We start from the raw sequence: 23,864 nt of genomic DNA, 5'->3' as shown, positions 1-23,864 counted from the left end.
TATTGTTGTGATTAAGTATTGATTTTTTAAATCTTAGTTTGTAGCATCTAATATTACTCCATGTGGGATCGATATACAGGACTCCATTAGAGCTCTGTATTACTTGAGCGATACACATACTTGTGTTGATAAACTTTGCAATTATTGAATATTTTATACACATTTTTATCGAATCTATAACCATTGTCAAGTTTTTTGTGCCGTTGCCGGGGACTTAAATCTTCCAGCAACAGTATCAAATTCTTGTATTTTTAAGCATATATAAAGTCACTGTCAAGTTTTTTGCGCCATTTCCGGGGACTTAAATCTTCTAGCAACACTATCAAAATCTTGTATTTTTAAGCATATATAAAGTCGTTGTCAATATACATATTAGTTCTTCAATTTTCTTGCTTCTTGAAAGTTTTGTTATGCTAAGAACAATGAAATCTTTCATAATAACAATTGAATCTAATTTATGATAATATAATCATTCAATAAATTTCTTTTCAAGATTTGCATGCTCAAAATTATTGTAAATAAGCCATAAGGACCTTCGAATTTCATGTGACCTTTTTCCTTTCATCTTTATTGTACCGCATGTGTCATTTCCGTCAAACTTCTTGAGATGCCCAGCAAGAGAGCACATGGAGAAAAGCTCATGATAGGGAGGTGTTGATTAGGGTTGTCGGGGGTATGTGGGATATGGCCCAGAAAGAGGTAGAAAAGGACGATGAAGAAAAGGCATGCACGCAAGTGAATTAATAAAAAGGTAGTGAAGAGGAGGAAAACACATGACCAAGAGGACCATATGGGGTCTTCCGATTCACTCTCGGGTTCAATGAGAGGAGATTATGAAGGATGGTCGGTTGATCCTTCTGCAGAATTTTCAAGCTCTGTTGTTAAGTTAGTTGCTCCTCTCAAGGCGCCCATCCTATCTGGTTTTTAAGCATGGATCCCTTCTATCGTCAGGGTTGTTCAACAGATGACAGATACTGACTTGCCGACCAGATCAGTAGGAGGGTTGAACTTCATCTATCGGTCGCGGGACAGGAAAAACCTAGCGAGGTGAAGTGTGGAATCAAATGACTTTTAGTTTTGTTTTAACTTCTAAGTTTTATTTTTTTATATTGCCTTTTTGATGTAGCTACTGAGATCCTAACGATTGACTCCATTTCATTAGATCTTGGGGCTAATCCATTCGGGGAAGTGATTACCGTGGACCAAGTACCTGCTGGCGGTGATAAACTCTGATATGGTATGCAGGAGTCCGATCATCAAGGCAGTTTTGCCAAGGTTTGTGAGGAGGGAGCTGAAGGGCTTCAGATGTCTTATGGACTCTTTGTGCACCACTTGGGTGAAATGAAGTAGTACTTTGCTTATGACACGGTCTAACCCTATGGAGAAGTCTATGGCTTAACTGCTTATGTGAAGATGATGGATCGAAAGGGGAGGCGGTCGCTTTTTGAGGAGAGTTTGTAGCTCTCCAGGAAGAGATTGTGAGCTTGCACTTAAGCTCATGGAAATTCAGAAAGTGTCCTCGTCGTCTTCGGCTCCAAGTGGATATTGGCCAAAGTGATTGCTTTAAGTTAGGTGGTGAGATGTTATATAAGAGGTCTCGGGGGAAGCCGTGAGTGATACTATCACAAAGTACTTCCTTTTGAAATAGCTTTTCGAGAGGCTTTAATGTAACATGCATTTCGTATAAATAAAACAATTTTTTATTTTAATTTTTTTAATTTCATACCTCTAATTTCTTGTTGATTTGGTTGTCATATCAATACGGGTTTGTTTGGGCCAGCTGCAGTTTATCAGCCCCCAGGAAACTACTACTAGGAAGCTGACTGGCTGTTTGTTTCAACTGTTTAAAAATAGTTGTGTAGCTGTTGTTTCTGGACAAATGATCATTCTGCCCCAGTTTAGTAATGTTGTTCATAACAAAACTGTCATAACATGTATTTGATACTTCAGAAGCAGAAATTCACTTCAGAATATCACAAAAGTTTGGATACACACATAACTTAACATCAAGTACCATTAGTGCCCAAAAAAGTAAAAAACTATTAAAATTACAATTAATATAATTATTATATTATTTTTAACATGCATAAGGTGTATGTCCCGTGCTACACTACCCACTAGTAATTCTTTGAGGCTATCTATTTCACTGCATCACTTCATAGATTGTGTGTGTGATTCAAAAATATGCTTTTCTTATCCTAAGAGTGCCCCAAGTGGTATTAATTCTGAGTTTTAGTACCAAAACATGAAATTCTACATATGTTTCTTAGCAGTGAGCACAAATAGGATGGCAAAGATGATATGTTGCTTATTCTCTCAATATTTTCTTATTATATGCCTCAAGAGGTATCAGTAGTTATGCATAATATACTTTCACAACCATATTTTGAGGCTATTTATTTCTATGCTTCGCTTTATTGTGCGCGTGTGATTAAAAAATATGTTTTTCTTTTCATAAGAATGGCACAAAATTCTACATATGTTTCCTAATGGTGAGCATAAAAATGATGGCAAAGATGATCTGTTGCTTTTTCTCACAATAATTTCTCATTATACGCCCAAGAGGTATTAGTAGATATGCATGATATGCTTTCACAATAATTTTTTGAGGCTATCTATTTCCTTTCCTCACTTCAGAGTGTGTGTGTGATTGAAAAATATGCATGTAAAAAACAATCTAAATGCCACGGTTAAGATTGTTCGTGAGCTTTGTATTATTTTTTGTTTCTCCCTGCTCCAGGTCTTTTTCGCCTCTTTTTCTCTCAAATTGCTCCAAATTTCCCAAAGAAAACCTTCAGCTTCATTCTTGTCATCGAAACCTTTGCATTGACGATAAATGAGGTGAAAAAACTTTAAGACACATACATTCTTAGCCCTTCAATTCAGTTTTGATCGGTAGCACAACATGAGCAAGCTACAAACACCTTCGGAGCGGACTTGTTCTTCAATAATATTTGTTCAAGAAAGGTCTTTAGCTATCTTTATTTCAGGAATTGCTATCAATGTTCAACATGTATGGTGTTATTACCGTGCAAGTGATACCGAACTCGATAGCAGCGATCATGGCTTTCATCCTTTTCTGCCAACTGCTGAAGAATTGGTGAAAGATCAAACTTTTGAACCACTTCTTCTCATTTAAGGTTAGTTGTGATATGTATGTCTAGTTCAACACCGGCTATCAGTTTCAACTCTTGGGTCTTTGATGCAGGTGGATTTAGTGTGTTATTTTTGTAAATATTTTTCAATATTAAAAAACATACACGGCAGACACAATAGCAAAAATAACTTCAGTTAAAATAGTTTTATCTTTTAAAAATCCTTAAACTGTCAAATCATCTTTAAAAATAAGACAAGTATATGTATCGTTCAAGTAATAAAGGGCTCTAATGGAATCCTAGATATCGATCCCACAGGAAAGTTGGAAATGTCTATGAATAAGTTCTTAAGATTATAATGTAAAGTACAATTTTAAAAACACAAAAAGTAAAGTGCGAAGTTTGAATACTGAGTAACAAGTGAATGCTTATTAAAATGCAATTGAAAGACAAAGTTAATTAATCTAAATGATAAACTTTTAAAAGTAAATCTACAAAAATTAAAACTAAGATGTTGTGATGGAAAGTTCAAATCGAAGAAAGCATTCTTCTACTTTACAATGAATATATGGATTTTGAAGAAATTAAAATCATTTTAAAAAATATATAAAAACTGTTTTGTGCCAAATAGGAGAAATCCTATTCCTTACCCTCTTCCGAGTGCATAAAGAATATTGAGTAATCCAGAGTTTGGTCTTTAATTCTGTGGTTAGGCTGGGAGGATACCGGCTGGCCCCGCCGAGCGCCCCCCCCCTCCTGTGAGGGCTAACAATCTCACATTAGTTTTCAATCAATAGGACCAAATTGGGGATTTTAATCTGTCACCTTCAAATCTTCAATTTTGCCTCCAATAAAGCATATTTCCCAATTTATTTGCACCCAACGACATGGATGAAATACTCTCCCATTAAATCAAATGTGATTTTCCCCATATTATAGAAATCATAACTCTTTCCGAACATATGTTTCTCAACCATTTTTAACATTTCAATTGGCTAGATCAAAAAGTTATTGAATATTGGAGTTCAAATCATCACAAATTATTGATATTTACAACTGTATAAAATAAAATCAATTCATCACAAAATCATATTTCAAAATATGGAGAAGAATAAAGAAGACTACTCAGAATTCACTCATATTTCAAAGTATGGAGAAGAATAAAGAAGACTACTCAGAATTCATGAGAATGATATGATAAAACACGAATTTCATATATTAAAACATGTTTACAAAATAAAAGAAATAAAAGACACAACTTATCTCACAATCCTTCCCAAGCAAACTTTTAGAAGTTCTCTTCAAGCCTTTCTCTCTTTACAAGCACTCTCAATTCTCTCTTAGAAGTGTAATGAAGAAGAAATCTCTCACATTCCCTCTCTTCTTACAATCCTTGAAGAAAATCTCCAAGCCCTTGACTTTCTCTCTCTCTCTAACTCTCCTATTTGCCTTCATTCCACACACACACAAAACTCACGCCCCCCAAAACTCCTCTTCAAGCTCTAAACTTCCCTCTCTTTTATAAAAGGCCACCACCTTCCAAAAAGAATTCAAAATTCCCCCAAAATTTTGTTACTCTTTTGAATTCAAAAGACATGTCCATTGATGCAAGATACATATCCCTTCATAAAAGAACCTTCCAAAGTGTTTAGATTCATTTAATTACACTAAGGGGTGTTTAGAACAAGTGTCCCTTTGACTGCGCAAAATTTGTCTCGAACAGCCTTAATTCTCAAAAAGTCATCCCTGGCGCATTTGACGCCAAATCTGGTGCGCCATGCGCCAACTCTCTGTCAGATGTCGCATCTGGCGCATCATGCGCCAGTTTGCTGAAGATCGCGTTGTTTAAGCTTTTGGCGCATCTGGCGCCAATCTGGCGTATCATGCGCAAGAATTCAAAACTTTACTGTTTTGGCTCCAAATTTCATCATTTTTGCTACTTTTGCTCCAAATGCCTAAAATTGATATACCTACAACAAAAACATGAAAATACCTTTCTTTAAAGTACAATATCACCAAAAATAAGCATAAAATTTATACTTAAAATAACATATTATTTTGGTGTATCAAAATCCCCCAAACTTAAACGTTACTTGTCAAGTGACACTTTTACTACATAATAATATATGACTTAGGATAGAGACTAACTTATAACTTCTATACTGTATTTAAAAAAATAAAATAGTAAAATTAAAGAAAAATCTTTAATAACATGGATTCAAATTCTAAGTCTAAGAATACTTAACAGTCAATTTTAAGGTTTTTGAATCTCTATTCATTTCGAGAAAAATTGCAATTTATCATATCAATGATATCTAGAATATTCATATAAAAAAGAACTTGAGAAAAACTTTACTAATAATGCTACGAATAATCTAATATAAGTTTAGAAAATGTAATAAAGCTTTTTTCTTAAGTTGATTCAAGTGAAGCCAATTTTTGATTAGGCATCTCCTCAAGCTTCTCTTCACTTATTTTTCTTTTCTTTTCTTTTTCTTTTATTTTTTTAGGATCATTTCAATCCTTTTTTTTCTTTTTTTTCTTTTTTTTTCTTTCCTTTTTTTTCAAGTGAGGAATACTATTTTTGGATAGCCTTTAATAGTTTTGAACTTCACTATCTTCTTCTTAAAGTCAAAACTCCTTGCCTTTCTTCACTTTATAAATTCATATTAGTTTATGATTTTCATAAAATCCTATTCTTTTCCTTTTACATGAAACTCTAAAATTCTTAATACTTCAAAAATATAATTTCCTTTACTTTAAATAGAAAAACTTAGTCTTATCTTATCATACCAAATATCTTTAACTTTAGAATTGTCTTTCACTATTAAAAATTTTTACCTAAATTTATCATAATATTCATAAACTTAGTTATAGTCATTTAAAGTTTAATCTTAATATCTTAGTACATATTAAATTAATTTTAAAAATATTGTTACTTAAGAACAAATAAAATTTAGTTTACTTCTTTTTAAAAGAAAATTTTCTTCCCCCCAAACTTAAGTTTTTAAATATTTTAAAAATGTTTTAGTACAAAATTTAGTTGGTAAAAAAAAATAGAAAATGCATGAAAATAAAAACTAACGTGTAGAAGATTTCTGATTATGAAATTGGGCTATGGTATACTACAGGTACTAACTTTAAAATTACATATAAGCTTTAAACATTAAATAAAGCATAATATATTCTAAAGAATTTGTTGAAAATTAAAAACAAAAACTAAAACTAAAAATAATAAAAATACAGGAAAAGTAAAAATCTTTACTATTACAATTTTAAATCCACAACAAAAAGTAAAAGTTTTTACTACTACAGTTTCAACTGCCAACCAAAAAACACACAAACAAACAAACAAATAGTGAAATAACTAAACTAACTCAAGAAAATATCAATCTTCATTGCCTTCCTCATCATCATCATCATCTTCTCATTCTTCTTCTTCATCATCATGAATAGGAGCATAAGTAGTAAAGCTGGGGCAAGTATGAAATTAAACATTATATTCACCCCTAAGATATCTCGCCATAGCATCCTCAAAAGCTATAATAAGTTGAACTCTCCTCTGCTGATACTCATCATTATAAGCATTTATTCCTCCCATCTCTCCAATCTAATTCTGAACATTTACTATATCCAATTTTAGAATAATAAGTTGGTCCATAATATTTTCTAGTGATGTAGGGCGAGAAGTAGATGCCCCTATAGCTGATGTAGAGAGTCTATAGGACTCAAAAGCCTATACTTTGACTTCTTCACCCCTAGATTCAACAAATGATTCAACTCTCTGAATAATATGCTTCCTAATATGATTTTGTGGTTGTAATATTCCCTCATTTCTATGGGACTCTACTCCTGATTGCTCGCAAAGAGTAAAAATCAGGGCAAGGTAACCCAAACTACTAGTTGTAGAGCTCTTAACTTTGCTCTGTGCATGATGAACTATAAGAGCACCAACATCTATTGCTTTCATGTTCTGAATGCAATAGTTCAATACAACTCTATCTTTCGTTACATTGGTAAAATGATTTGTTGGTAGTAATTTAGCATAAATGAAGTGGTGACATATCTTTGGCTGACTAGTCAACATGGAAGCAGAGAAGTTAATAATTTTATTATTTTTAATCCTCCATTTTCCTCTTCCATCAGTCGGAAAGGCAATCACTTCATCCAGTGCTCAATCAATCATCACGAATGCAACATATTCATCACTTCATGCAGTAGCAATTGTGCCAATCATTCTTCAGCCCATAAAAAGCATTGATCCTTTCTACAGTCAATTCAACTTGCTTATCTCTCACAAGGATGTGATCATCATCAGTGAATCTCAAGTTGGCATAAAATTCCTGAATCATTGGCACAATTGCTAAAAATAATTCCCAATTTCTAGCAAGGATCAACCTCTCGATCACGCCACCCGGGTTAGTAAATGCCCATTCCTCGATCTATCTTCTCAACTCTATTTGAGTGTTATAAATGTGTTGGGCCTTCAAATTAAGAAATCTCCGTGCATCAAAATCACCTTACGACCTTCCTCTCTTCACTCGCGGAGCCATTTGAAATTCTACCAAAATCTGAAAAAATTCTAAACAAATTACAAAATTAAAAACCTACCTCCCCAAGTAAGATTTTTTGGTAAGAGACTTTTCACCATTAGTTTTCTTCAAGCTTTTTCATCAAACATCCCAACTTTTGAATTTTTCAAAATGTAGGAAAAATCCATGGTGAAGATAAAAAATTTCTAAGTGAAGTTCTTACCAAGAGAAGATGAAATATACAATTTTTAGCCTCCGAAATCTTCTTTATCGTGCTCAATGTGAAGCTTTAGGTCAAGGTTTAGAGGTAGGTGATCCTAGGATACTGCTAATATGCATAGTACAACAATAATTCAGATTATATTTCACTTATATTTCCTTACTTCGCAATAAAACTAAAAACTTGATCCTGAAGAAAAATAAGAATTTAACTTTTAATTTATATATATTGGGATACTACGCAAGTATACGTATCGTTATCAAGTAATATAGGACTTTTTGATTAAGACCTCAATATGGAACCCATAGGGAGAATACATAATATGCACTATTGAACAACAAACTTTCTATTTTTAATAAAAAGATAATAACAAGCACCCAATAACAATATTCATTGATTAGGATTAAGTAATGGTTAGAGTCATTGAAGATTGTCGGCCACACAAGACATAGACTATGCCAATGACATATATACAAGAAATTTTCTTTAGAAGTCCATTGTGGTGTAGGTAGCAGGAGACTTGATGAACTTTTTTATAAACGCATAAGCATATGTGACTCTGAAGAGGAGTTTGAAGAAATTAGGGGTATAATGGTTGAGAAATGAAGTTTACACGATATTATTTGTTTGGATGATTTGTACAATGTTAGACAAAAGTGGTCAACGACCTTCAACAAAGAAATATTTGGAATGAGGATTCTATCAACTCAAAAGAATGAGTCTAATACTAACATCTGTCATGATGCTTCTAAACCAACAACCTTCCTTACTGAATATTTTTTGAGTCTTGAAAATATCATGAAATCTTGGGGAAGGAATGAGAAAGATGAAGATTTTTAATGTGAACAGTTTGTACTTGTCTCCATTGCAAAAAGTAGTCCATTGTTGAGGCAAGTCAATTTAATTTATACAAGGAAACTATATTCAATGTTTGAAGCAGAGTTACTACGTGGTTTATGTGGCCCTGCTATGGAGTTCTCTGCAAATAGTGATTCATAATTTTACATTAAAAATTTGGATAATAAGGACACATAAAAACCCTGGATTGTTAAATTGGACAGAAGTAATTTTGAAATTACATGTGGTTGCAAAATATTAGAAATGTTGGGTTTATTATGTGCTCACTTTCTACGGGTTCTTAGCTTAGAAAATATAACAAAGATCTCTAATAAATATCTCTTATTGCAGTGGTCTGTTCATGCAAAAAGGGACATATACAACAACTATGGTTATCGTCATCTCGAGGAGTCACAAATGTTACCAAGCTCTTCAAGTGGACTCATATTTTTGACACAAGTTCAAAAATTTGCATATCATATTAGTACTAAATTACAAGGAAATGAACTGGTTGAGAATTGTGTGTTGGATTCATTGAAGAAATTATCAATCGATGTCGATGATGTATTGAGTGGGAAAGAACCTAAGGCAAAGCCAAAGCCAAAGAAGAAAAAAACACCAAATAAAAAGAGAAATTTAAATGGCCCAACGAAGATGCTGCTAAAAGGAATATTTAATTCAAGGTTAAAAGGCTATTGGGAGAAAAAAAAGGAGTAAAAAGCATACATTATCTATATTCATAAATAAATAAATAAATATATATATATATATATTAAAGTTCATATGCGCATGTTGACGAATAGAGTTTCCCCCTTATGGTACTAACTGAAGAAACTAATGGACTCCCCTTTAATATGGAACATTGTATACAAGAAATGAGAAAGAAGCTTGTTCAAGCTAAGATCTAGTTACCCCATGCAACCCAAATTTGTTTCAAATGTCGTATTGCTTTAGAAAGATGCATAACTAATGTTTAAAACCGTCTGCACTTTCTTTTTTTTGTGTATACTTCTTCCCTTATGTTCTTTCATAACTACTCAAAATTAGCAGGAATTGCCTACATCACATCCCATTGAAACAAATACGAGCTTATTGATAGATTTAGTGAAAGATATATAATTTCCTAAGGAGCTTCAAAGAGTTGTTTTCCTTGAAAATTGTACTTTATTAACAAGCTTTGTTGGATTTTTAAATTTTTTCTCTTATTCTTGTAGATTGGTTGGTGCAAGTGGATACATATATCATGTTTGTCATGCCATCTTGTCTAAGAAGTTGATAATATGTTCGAAGATATGGCTTAATTTTGATATTTAATTGATCAAAACTGATGTTTTACATACTTTGACTTCTCACCAGTAATCCATTATTTTATGGACTCATATTGATGCTATTTATTCTAAAATTATAATAATAGACATCTGTCATGGTCAACTTATATGCAGATGTTATGACGGTGTTATTGTTGTGTTATTTAGGTGTTATTGATGTGTTATCCGAGGGTTATTAGGGAATTATTTGCGTGCTACTTAAGGTAACCCACTGTGTATTGGTGTTTTCTCGGCGACAGTGTTTTGGCAGTGTTTTTGCCATGTTATCTCGGTGTTATCACCGTCGAAAACACACAAATAATATAACTGCCTCAAATAACATTGTACAGTAAGTTATCTATTAATATTAATATATTTTTTTATTATTATTTTTAGATATTATAATTAATAGGATTTAATTTTTTTAAAATATGAGGTTTTTATTTAAAATATTTTGATTAATCAAATTCTATCATATTTAATTTTGTGAAGATGTTTTAGAAAGTTCTTGAACATTTCTTCCATATTGTTTTATTATCTCGATATTATGCGTGTTTTTGACGTATTATTTGAGTGTTATAAATGCATTTTTCTAGTGTTATTGTTGTGTTATTCAAATGTTATTGATGTGTTATTTGAGTATTATTTGAGTGTTACTTGAGAAAAGACTTTGTATATTTGTGTGTTTTCGATGGTGGTGTTATGACGGAGTTATTATCGTGTTTTCATGGTGTTATCGCCACAAAAACACAGAAATAATATGTATGTCACGTAGTATATTTATTTATATTGGTAATATACTAATAGTAATATATTATTATCAAAATTCATTAGATTCACATCATCATGATCATCCAATTCTATAACTCTCTCAAGGTGTTGGAACAATCTAAAACTGCCTCTTAATGCAAGTTTTATCATTGTTGTCAATGAAGTTATTCATTATTGATGTCTTACTCTTGAATAAATCGCTAAATGACTCAAACTCATTGCTTCTGAGATCACTAAAAGCCTTAAATTTATCTCTAGCCACCAAAGAACTCTCCTTTTTACCAAATTTACATTACTTCCTATAACACCGCAAGAACAACATTAATAACAAAGAAATGTGTTGTTCGAGTGTTATTACGGTATTATTCTAGTGCTACTTGAGGTAACACATGGAATGATGTGTGTGTTTGATGTATTATTCGAGTGTCTTTGATGTGTTGTTTGAGTGTTATTAATTTATTATTCGAGTATTATTCTTGGCGTGTTTCAGGCCGCAGAGTTATTGTGGTGTTGTTGTCGTGTTATCGTCATTGAAAAAACAGAGATAACATGTATGTCACGATTAACATTGGGTTGTAAGTACATAATATATTAATTTATAGCAATAATAGACTAATAGTAATATATTATTATTATTATAATTCATAAGATTCACATCATCATGATCATTCAATTCTATAACTCCCTCAAAATGTCAGAACAACATAAAACTTCCTCTTAATGCAATTTTTATCATTGTTAACAAAGAAGTTATTCATTATTAATCTCTTAATCTTGAATGAATCACTAAATAACTTAATCTCATTGTGTCTGAGATCAGTAAATGCCTTGGATTTATCTGTAGTAACCAAAGTACTCTCCTCTTTACCAAATTCTACATTACTTATGATAACACTGCTATAACAACATTAATAACAAAGAAATGTGTTGTTAGAGTGTTATTATGGTATTATTCGAGTGCTACTTTAGGTAAACTGTGGTATGATGCGTGTTTTTGACATATTATTTGAGTGTTATTAATGTGTTGTTAGAGTGTTATTGTTATGTTATTCTAGTGATGTCTTATCGAGTATTATTTTGAGTGTTACTTGAGGAAACATGCTATATATTTGCGTGTTTTTTACAGCGGTGTTATTATCGTGTTATCTCATTGTTATGGCCACGAAAACACATAAATAACACATTTGTTGCTATTAATGTTGGGTGGTAAGTACGTAATATATTGATTTATAATAGTAATATACTAATCCTAAAATATTATTATTAAATTCATAAGATTCACATAATCATGATCATCCAATTCTATAACTCCCTCAAGATGCCGAAACAGTCTTAAACTTCCTCTTAATGCAATTTTATCAATATTATCAATGAACTTCTTCCTTATTGATCTATTACTCTTGAATGAATCACTAAATAACTCAAAGTCATTGTTTTTTAGATCACTAACGTCCCTAGATTCATCTTTAGCAACCAAAGAACTCCCCTCCTAACCAAATTCTACATTACTTCCTAAAATACCGCAAGAACAACATTACCAACAAATAAATGTGTTTTTCGAGTAATATTACGGTATTATTCTAGTATTATTTGAGATAACCACAGTATGATGTGTTTTTTAGCGTATTATTCAAGTGTTATTGATGTACTATTCGAGTGTTATTAATATGTTATTCGAGTATTATTCTTGGCGTGTTTGGCATTGGTATTGTCATGTTATCTCAGTGTTATCGCAACGAAAACACAAACATAACACATTTGTCACAATTAACGTTGGATGATAAGTACATAATATATTGATTTATAACACTAATAGACTAATAATAATATATTATTTTTAAAATTCAAAAGATTCACATCATCGTGATCATCTATTTCTATAACTCCTTCAACGTGTCAGAATAATCTAAAACTTCCTTCTATTGCACTTTTAATCATTGCTATCAATGAAGTCATTCATTATTGATCTCTTACTCTTGAATGAATCACCAAATAACTTAAACTCATTGATTTTGAGATCACTAAAATCCTTGGATTTATCTCTAGCAATCAAAGAACTCTCTGCTTTACCAAATTCTACATTACTTTCTATAACACTGCAAGAACAACATTAATAACAAAGAAATGTGTTGTTCGAGTGTTATTACAATTTTATTCTAGTGCTACTTGAGGCAACTTGCGATATGATGTGTGTTTTTGACGTACATGTGAGTATTATTAATATGTTATTCTAGTGTTATTGTTTTTTTTTATTCAAGTGTTATTGATGTTGTATTCGAGTATTATTTGAGTGTTACTTGAGGAAACACACTAAATATTTACATGTTTTTGGTGTCGCTGTTATGACAGTGTTATTATTGTGTTATCCCGGTGTTATCACCATGAAAACACAGTGTTTCCGTTTATTTTTCTCTCTTTTATTTTTGAAGGAGTTGTCAAATTGTCAATCATCATATACTTCTCTTTCCCAATAAATCTCTCTTCTGGTTCATGTAAATGACTAGGACAAGAGAGGGACCAGAAAAGATTGACATATGACAATGACAAAAGATAAGAGAAAACATAAAATGTGGAGTGCCTACATGCGGTAAACCCAGCAAGGATAGGCTATGCATGTTCTGGATCGATATCCTTGAAAGAATTCCTACATAAACTACTCTTAACTAGATATTCAGGTTTAAGTGTTTGTTTTGGGATCAAGAGAACTCCCAAGGGTACGTATCCTACTTGGTTAATTGCATCTTGGGGGATACCCAAGAATACTCTCGATAAAAGAGATTTTGCTTATATTATCATGAACCTGGGGCAATAGGTACTCAAAGGAAGGTTATTCCTTGTGAAAATGTCGTGATGCTTTAAAGCTCTCGCTAAGCCATTGGGTAGAGAGTGAGTATCTCACATCCCCAATGTGTAGCGGTTCATCGATATACAGAGCCCACGAAATAACCTAAATTATCTTGACGAGGATATCTGAACATGTCAAAGCACGTCCGAACCATAATTGCAGAGGAAAAATTGTGGTATCTCAAATGGGTGGCAGCTCATCGGCATCGAGCCATCAAGATGATATCGACAAAGTCAAAGAAGCAACAAGGCTCAAAAAGGCTCAACAACAAGAAGGTAGAGTAAACATAGAAGGTAAAGGTAATTGGGCCAGGGTACCACAGACCCATCATACACAACTACTAAGACCCTAAGTCAACCTTATCATGAATTAAGTTAGCCCAGCATGTCATGAGATGATCAACAATCAGTGAATTGTGCCATCCACGTGGACTCAGTAGCCCTACGGTCAAAGGAACGAAACTCTATCCTATGACTATCGGGTGGAGCTCCAAGAGGTGGGACTTATACCTATCGAAATGACAAGGATGCCTTGGGAAAGATAGAAAAGTGGAAGTTCAGCTGCAAAGCTGAAAAACTCTAAACAAAAGAACTTATACCTCGTCTTGGTTACGGATCTTCTAACACTCTAGGCACACAAGAAAACCACATATGTAAAAAGTTATGTTGGGCCAGTTAAGTTGGAGAAGCACGGGGACTTCTCCTTGGGACATGTAATATGAATGCAATTATCTAGAGTGATCCTTAAGCATTGTGGAGGCCCTATTATATGATTTGGGTGATAGCCATGCAGGAAAGTAAAAGTGAAAATTTTAAAATATTAAATATTTTAATGCTAAAAGTTCATTTATCTTGTGTTTTATTTAGGATTTTTTGAAATTTTTTTTTAGGATTTTAAATCCTGATGAGCCAATATTACATTTTTCGTGAGATCCCAGATGCATAAAAAGAAACAAGGAAAGTACATGCAAACGTACAGGCATGTGTCGGCCTTTATTATTATTTTTGGAAGTAATTTAGATTTAGTTTAATGTATACATATAAATTTTATTTTAGAAAAATAATATTTTAATTTTAAAAAGTAATGTTTTAGTTTTGAAAAATATGAGACCGAACTGATCTCATATATTTGATAGTTTGAATTAAACGAGCACCAACACCAAAAAATACATATATCCGGAAGTGTAGACACATCATTTGAATAGTAAGACTCGATTAAATAAACTAAGGAATTTATGACATCCGTTTGTTTTGCGAAATCATTTTTTTATAAGCCGACAAGTTCCTCTATTTAATATAGAAGATTAGAAGATTAAATAAGGTTTATATTAAACTGGGTTCCAAAGTTTCCTATAGAGGAAAACCCCTATAGTTAAATATATATTAAGTGACCAAGGCCATCTAAGTGTACTCTCGAGTAAGATCAGTAGTTTGTATTTGAAGAATTTCAAAGTTTAAGTTTTCAAGGATGGGCCAGTAAAGTCAAAAGGGAACGACTCAAAGTATTAACAATTTATTTTGGATTCCAAAGGAACAAAGAAATAGGGGATGTCACAGACTTTGAGAAGAACCTCAAATGACTTCCCAACTATCCTATTTGTTTGGCTTTAATTTTGAATAAAAATTATTTGATGTTTCATCCTACTAGTTTTGTTATTTTGGGCTTATGTTTGTATGTCACGGTCATACAAATGGCCTGAAAGATAGGAGGATTTACGTCGTATTGGACAATGACCTAAAAATATTAAAAATATTAGGGCTTACATTGCACAACAGGGTTGTGCAAAAGCTTAAAGAAAAGATGAGGATTTATGTCGCAATAAGCAGACAACCTCAAAATTCTATGGATGTTATTTAATATAGGCAGACAACCTCAAAATTCTATGGATGTTATTTAATTTCTAAGGAAGGAAGTTAGTTTGGCTGTTATAAGGTATGTTGTTGTAGATCCGATTACTCTCCCAAAGTTATTCTTCTGTAAATTCTCATCATGATGCACACGAAGTTAGCTTCAAGCTCCTCGTTTAAGTGACAGACCTAAGGTCATAGGTTTAAGAAGTTTTACTATGTATGTTTCAATGTACTAGTTTTGTTGCTCTTGTTGTTCAGGTATTATGAGGGGTTAAAGTTGATTAGAGTGACACCAATTAGGATTCCACGATTCCTTCGTTTTAGTGTCATTTTTTAGTGTCATTATTTTCTCTTAAATTTACATAGTATAAATGAGTTGTTAAGCTCATTTAAACTGGGGAGATCTCGCTAGCAACCGTGGGTTACCTCATCCGAGGAACTTCCGCAAATTCAAAAGGACATATTATGTTCCTTTATTTTTTTCTTAAAAGTTCTTTAATTTTGAAATATGTTTGTTTCTTGATTTTGGAAAAGTTTTTCAAACAAACATACATGATACATTAAAGTAGTAGTAAATTGTATAAAAAAAATGCCAATAAATAAACTATAAATATGTACTTGTCGTCTTCTCGCTGCTCCTGTTGACATGTTAGCATTCATAATCTTGGATCTTTCTTGTACATTTTGCAAAGTAAAAGTGAAAGTAACTAATCTTGTACATTTTGCAAAGTAAAAGTGAAAGTAACTACTAAGTGGTGATGAATCCTTAATGGTTTAAATTCCAAAGAAACCATAATTCATAATTTGGTGAGTCCCTAAAGGTTTGAGGATGATTTTCTTGAACAAAGCACAATAAGTTCAATTATTCTTGAAATTATCCAAAAGATCATAAAAGTGTTCGAGGCATATCACTAAACAACTTTAAGAGTCCTTTAAACTATCTCGAGTTCACTTGAACTTACTATGTTATTGAGTAGATCACCCCGAGGTTCATTAGGTTTGACCCGTGCTCAGTTTACTATCTCAATTAACCCATGAGAAAGGGGACAAGCAAACATGAGCTTGTAGTGTTTGAGGGATATTAATTATGGTTTCATTTCCAAATAATCCTCAAGTATCCATGATTGAACTTAGCTCACTGCAAAGCTCAAAAGACACTGGGGGTAGATGTGTAATTTTGAAGAAAAGGGGTCAAATTAATAATATTTAATTAAAAGATCAACCAAGTATCATTAACTTGATTGGTGTGCTATTAACTTCCTAACTCATATCCCAAACTTGTAACCATTTAAATTAATTCATCTTCTGATGTTCAACAATTGGGATAATTGCAATTATACCCTTTTTTTTAAAAAGTGGAGTTAATTTATTTCTACCTCTTACCCTCTCTCAATCACTTTTGGATGTTACTTAAAATCAAAATATTTGCCCTTTAAGCTTTTAACCCATCCTAAATTTTAATAAGGGAAAAAGGGGGCAAATTATAATTTTGCCACTAAGGCTCCTATCTTCAAAAAAATTTTAAATCAATTCACATGGACTTGGAAATTTGCTGACATATCTCTCATGAGTTAATTGAGATACCATAGAAGGAATCATTATATTTTTTTCTGATTTTTATTTAATTTTTAATAATTATTTTAGTCCAAAAATAAGGATCTTCAAAGATAATTAATTTAACCAAGTAAGATAAAATTTTCATCCTTAATAAAATTATTGGAGGTTCACTTAGTTCAAGGGACACTCACAAAAAAACTTTATGAATTTTTTAATTATATTTTAATTATTATAATTATTTGTTTGTTTTTAGAATTAATTAAGTAGAAAATACATTTTATTTGGAAAAATCAATTTTATATTTTTCATTTAGAATTAATTAAATAGAAAATAAATTTTATTTGGAAAAATCAATTTTATATTTTTCATTGATCTCTCTGATTTTAGGGAATTTAGAGAAATTCATTTCATATTTTTTTTATATTTATTTCATCTTTTTTTTATAATTATTTTAGTGAAAAATTAGGGAAAATATATTTTAGGTGCTTATAATACATTTTAGGTGCTTATAAATACACATCTTTATTTAGAAAATTAGAAAAAAAATTTTAATTGATCTCAAGTGGTCAGCAAACAATTAGGAACATCTTAGCGCAATTTTGTATACTTGTGATGTTTTGAATTTTTAATTATTTTTAAATTAAAAAAAAAACCAAAAATGAACTATTTATTTTAATGTCAATTTTATTTTTCTTAGGTCTATTTATTTTAATGTCAATTTTATTTTGTCTGGTCACAAGAAACTCACAAAACCACCTTTTAAAATTTATTTGAGTTATATTTTAATTATAATAATTATTTTAATGCCAAATCTTCATTTTTCTTGAAAAATAAAGTTTAGTGGTTAAATTAATTTAAAATGGTTTCAAATTTTTACAGAGGCTAATATATTCAATATCTTCACTGAGGATCAATTTTTATGATTTTTTAAGTATATTTTATTTATTTTCTTTTTTATAGATTTTAATGACTTAAAATCAAGAAATTATATTTTAAAAACATTTAAACTTAGATTTTTTTTTCTTATGTTCATCTGATCACAGCGAACCTACTAAAGCAAGTTTCATAATTCTCTAATTTTTAATTAAATTTATATATTTATTCTAAGCAAATATATGACTTAACTTTAGAAATTAGGTTTGACCATTCTAGAAGTATTCTCAGACTTTGGAAAAAATCAGAAATACTCTTAGACATAGAGAGAATAAACCCTAAAAATTTCACCACATGTGGATTAATATTTAATTTTCTATGATTTAAACAAAATTTAAAGTAGTTAATTAATTTAAAAATAAATATAAGTTAAATAATTTATATTTTTGGTCACATGATTCTCCTCTATTCACTGCGTGCAGAGGTGTTTTTATTTTATTTTTATAATTTTTCTACACCAAGTTATGAATTTTCTAAATTTTCTAAATTATTTAAATAAAAAAGGGTAATTTTCTATTTATCCACGTCGGTGCCATGCGATCCTCGGTAGCTCCGAACTTTCAACTCGTCGTCACGCTACTGGACGCCGCCTTCTGAGTCAGCCGTCATGTGTCCCGCCTTTTTCGCTCTATCCATTCATCCGACGCAATTTGGTTTGTTTGTCTGATACAAGCACAATCGGACGACTCCTGGTCATCATCCCCAATTGACCTAACCCATAAACCGTTCATTTTCTAAACCTAATTTCTCCCTCGATTCTCAACCAAATCACTCATGGTTTGTTTCTAAACCTTCATCTAGGTGAGACAAACTTATCCATTTGGTTACATGCCTATGAAATTAATTTTTTCTTCACAAAAGCCCAAATTGAGGCCGAATTTGGGTGTTTTTATCCATACCTTAGTCCAAGTAGTGTAGCCTCAATTGAATTTGTTCCCGAGCTTTGTTGTGAGTTGGCAAATCTCCAAATGAATTCAATCAGAGGGCAATTTTGGCTTAGTCTTAAGCTAGGTTAGAGGGCTCTAAGGATGGGGGTTTTAGTGGATAATCTCCTCTCTTGCTCTAGTGAAGCTCAAGAGTGGATTAATTGGGAGTTTTGATTGAATTTGAAGGATGACCGTGAAAGGTCTTTATTTTTTAGTTAGGAAATTAAACTTAGGTAGTGGAAATGGTGGCTAGAGAATGATGGGGATGGGCTTCACAAGGTTGCTAAAAGGTCTGGGAGAATTTTGGCAGAGTTTTGTTAGGGTTTGAGCATACTTCCCCTCTTGAGGAGGGGTCTCCTATTTAAAGTAGAAGCCATGGCTGCCATCAAGGCAAGACATGGTGGTAGGGGAGCTGCTTAGGTGGAGGGAAGAAGAGTTGTGATGACCAATTGGAGTGAGCTAGCTCAGGCGAGTTTAATTTCGGGTTTTGGCCATGGGGACCTCTCAATTTTGGTGTTTTTCGGCGAATGAGGTGGCCGTATGGCCAGGGTCAGGTCACCTCTGAGCTCAGGGGAGTCAAGGGGGCTAAGTGGTCAGCTCAATCTGGTTTGATGTGAGCTCCAAGTTGAGTATCTAAGGGGAATATGAAGCTGGGCTAGGTTGGGTCTAACCCCTTGGTCTACTAGGGTGCTTAGGCTGACCCTAAGAGAGGTTTGGGTGAGGTTAAATGGCTAGTTTGGGAATGAGGCAAGATTTTAAATGTTTCATGAAGAGGTAAAGTCCAAACGGAGGAGGGAGAGGGAGTGGTCACCTCCTTTTACCAAATTTGGTAACTTTGACCTCATGATGCCCATGGAAGGCTCTACGAGATATGTCATTGATGCGCCCCTAGTGTGTGCTATTTTTCTGTGTGTTTTATGTCAATTTAAATTCCCAGTAACAGTGTCAAAAACTTGACCCGTCTTACCCGTCTCAAAATTACGCAATAATTTAGCTTCCAAAATATGGTAAAAAACTTGACCCAATTTATATTAAGTAGTTAATGTGCAAAATCAAAATGTTTAAAAAATATATAAAATTGTTTACACACTAGGGTTTCTATGCAAGTGCACCTATCACTTCAAGTAATATAGTACTTTCTTTAAAAACCTCAGTATCGATCCCACAGAGAAGCGTAGCAAGAAATCTTTAAAATTAATTCTAGTCTACTACTTTTAAGTCTTAGTTTGGAAGATGAAAATTTTTATGATAATAACATAAATCAAAATATTCAAACAAATATTCAAACTAAATATTCAAATTATTAAAATTAATGTAAGAAAGACAAGTTAAAATATGTTTAATGAATGCTAACAGAAATGTAACTATAAGAATTATGTTTCCTAAACTAATTTCTAAACTTCAAAGTTAAATTTACTAAGACTAAACAATGTTTTGTGATGAAGAGTTAAAATTTAGGAAAACATCCTTCCCCTTTACAACAAGTATATAGATTGTGAAGAAATTAAACTCATTTAAAAATATATAAATTTTTTTTGTGCCAAGTAGGAGCAATTATATTCTTTACCCTCTTGATTTACCCTCTTCCGAGTGCATAAAGAACTTTGACTAATCCAGAGTTTGGTCCCTAATTCCATGGTTAGGCTGGGAGGATATCGACTGCCACTCTAGAGCTCCCACTACTCCTTCACTTGAGGGATAACAATCTCGCATTAATTTCCAAACAACTAGACCAAATTGGGGATTTTAATCTGTCACCTTAAAATCTCTGATTCTGCATCCAACAAAGTATATTTCCCTAATTATTTGCATTCAACCCCATTGATAACATCCTCTCCCATGGAATCAAATGTGAGTCTCATTATATTGTAGGAATCATAGCCCTTTCGGATCATTAGTTTCTCAACACATATTAACATTTCAATTGGTCAGATCGAAATGTAAATGAAGATTGTAATTTGAATTATCACAAATTATTGACATTTAAAACCGTATAAAACAAAATCAATTCTTCACAAAACTAAATCCCATTGTAGAGAGAAGGATAAAAAATAATACTCAGAATTTAGGAGAAGGATACGACAAAACACAAATTTCATATATACGATTGTAATTTGAATTATCACAAATTATTGACATTTAAAACCGTATAAAACAAAATCAATTCTTCACAAAACTAAACACACTCCTTCCCAAACAAATCCCTAGAAGTTCCCTTTAAGCACTTTCTCTCTTTACAATCACACTAAATTCTCTCTTAGAAATGTAATGAAGAAGAAATCTCTTACCTTCCCTCTCCTCTTACAACCCTAGAAGAAAATTCTCTCTTCTCCAAAACCTTCCTCTCACTCTCACGCCCCCACACATACACACTTTTTTTTGCCCTAAACTTCCCTCTCTTTTATTAGAGGCTGCCTCCCTTTAAAAAAATTCAAAATTCCCTCCAAAATTTTTTCAAAAAGTCAAACCTTTTGAGTTCCGAAAGACATGTCCATTGATTCAAGATACATATCTTTTCATTAAAGAGCCTTCCAATGTGTCTAGATGCATTAAATCACTCCATGGGGAGTTTGAATCATTTGGAGCCTTCAAAATCCACTAAAAATTTGTTTCGAACCACCTTAATCTGTCGTATATTATCTCTAGAAACTCAGGCGCCAGTTCTCTAGATTTTGGAGCCTCAGGCGCCACTCTGCAGTAGCTCCACTGTTTTGCTCTAAATAGCTCCGCTTCAGCTCTGTTTCGCCCCGTTTAAGTTGTGTTTCACTCCTAACAGATATACCTAAAAAATAAGAATAAAAAAACATTTTCTTTAAATTTTAATTTTATTAAAAAATATGTTAATAAAAAAACCTTTTCTTTAAATTTTAATTTTATTAAAAAATATGTTAGAAATGTAAAGTAGATTAAGCATAAAAAACATATTGAAATGTGTCAAGTCAAAATTTTCTTTCTTGCTTGTTTTTATTCCAAATTACACAATTTTTGCTTCATTTTCTTCAAAAGTCTATTTCTTATACCTGAAATCAAAAATATGCAAAATACCTTCCTTTAAAGTGTAATATCATTAAAAATCATTCCAATTTAGAATAAAATATATATGAAAAAGTATATAATTTTTAGGTGTGTCAGTCATGCAATGTATGATGCCATGGGGAGCTTTCATGCAAAAAGAATTTAGAATTTTTTGTGCATTTAAATGAGAAAAGTCAACATGCCCTATTTTGGTAAGATTTCATGTACATGCATGATATGTTTCATATGATGCCATGGTGGGGTAATTCTAATGCCATAAGATGGTGAAGAATTGATTCTTTGTCATGTGGGCTCAAATTGGGCTATTAAAATTGATCCCATGGGCTTTTGAAAATTATTTATGCAAATGGACTTTCAAAATATGTATGAAAGATTTAAAATATAATTAACGATAGGATAATCAAAATGGGTTTGGGTTTGATTGAAATTGGGTGAGAATTTTGAAATTGGGTAAATTATTGATCAATTGGGTGCAAATTAGGGGTTTTGGGTCCTTTGGGGCAAAATTGAGATTTTGATCAAAATTGGTTAATTTAGTCAAATTGGGCTCAATAAGTGATTTAGATTGGTTTAGGGAAGGTTCAAAATCATTGAAGAGTTTGGAGAATTTTTTGGGGTATGAAGGGCATTTTTGTAATTTTGCAAATTTAGGGGGTACTTTGGGAATTTTGAAAAATTTGGGGTGTTTTGGTTAATTTGGATGGTTTAAAATGGTTTGACATGATTTGGGTCATTTTTTGGATTTTACGTTCCCATGGGAAATTTGGTAATTTTTGGTATTTTTTTGTCAAATTGGGTATTTGTGGTCAATTGGAAAGTGTTGGGGTTGTTTTATGAAATTTTTGTGGAGTTTGGGAATTTTGGGGCATTTTAGGTAGGTTTAGGGTTTGGGAGTACTTGGTCATGGTATTTAACCATATCTAGCCACCTTGGGACCAAACTTAATTAAATAAAAACTCCTTTATGAACCTTCATATGTTGGTCCTAGCCATCTTAACCAAAGGCTAGAGGTTTGGGACAATCTATATTGTTTTCTTAAAGAGTGAGGGAGTTTGGTTTAAAGAGTGTGATTTAGGGTTTTTGGGACAAGTGGGAAGTAATGATGTGCTTGAGTGTGTGAAAGACCAAGCCCTAGCCATCCAAAGTTGCCCTAAGTCCATCAGTCCTACGGGGACTCATCCTTGAACCCTCACAAGTTGTTCTCAACCTTCCAAGTGTTGGAGGTTCATGATCATCCATGTGGGTTTCAAAGAGAGTAAAGAAGTGGCTTTAATTTCTATGTAGGTGGGCTCCAAACATCTTTCTTAAATGAAAATATCTCACAAATTAACCAACCAAGTAGAGAAAAAGAGAAGAGAGCCTTACCCTCAACTGCCTTCGAGAAAGAAGAAGGAGAAGGACAGCTACGGACTAGGGAGGATCAAACGAAAAATCTTCAAGCACACAAAGCACAGACCAACTGAGCGGTGAGAATCACTCAAGATTTTGGCAGAACATCCCCCACTCTCCAAAATTTTGGCCGACACTAAATCTCCCTCAGATGGGGATTTTATAGCCAACAAGGAGAAGAAGATTTACCTAAAGCTTACCTGAGGTGAATCGAACCTTGTGAGCAACCGACAAGAATCACGACAAGATCAACATGGAGCAGTAAGAGGGAGCAGCAAGATCGCGACGAGAGAGGAGAAGGTCGACGATAGGATTGGCTAGACCGGCGACGGGATAATAGAGCGTCAGGGCTCATAATGAGGAGAAGATCTTGCGACAAAGGAGATTCGGGAGCAGCCTGGTGATCCTGACTTAATGCTTATGCACAGTATAACAATAGTTCTCATGGTATTTTTCACTTATATTTCATTATTTTGCAACAAAACCAAAAACTTGATCCTGAAAAAAAATAATAATTTAACTTTTAAATTTATATATATTTATATTGGGATACTACGCAAGTATAC

At 32.5% G+C, this 23,864-nt stretch overlaps 1 protein-coding gene across 1 annotated transcript in view; it reads left to right on the top strand.

Moving 5' to 3' along the window:
• Positions 1–790: 790 nt before the first annotated feature.
• Positions 791–23,864, top strand: part of LOC110030811 (uncharacterized protein At3g61260-like) — a 33,441-nt gene continuing 10,367 nt past the window's right edge. The window contains exons 1-2 of the mRNA XM_020733741.1: positions 791–920; positions 1,127–1,219. Of these exons, the coding sequence (XP_020589400.1) occupies positions 791–920; positions 1,127–1,219 (223 nt within the window). The remainder of the gene's footprint in view (positions 921–1,126; positions 1,220–23,864) is intronic.

The sequence above is a fragment of the Phalaenopsis equestris genome, unplaced genomic scaffold (genome assembly GCF_001263595.1).
Source record: "Phalaenopsis equestris unplaced genomic scaffold, ASM126359v1 Scaffold000002, whole genome shotgun sequence".
In the NCBI taxonomy this organism is placed as follows: domain Eukaryota; kingdom Viridiplantae; phylum Streptophyta; class Magnoliopsida; order Asparagales; family Orchidaceae; genus Phalaenopsis; species Phalaenopsis equestris.
The sequence above is the reverse complement of the archived record's forward strand: the minus strand, read 5'-3'. Positions and strand labels throughout refer to the sequence as shown.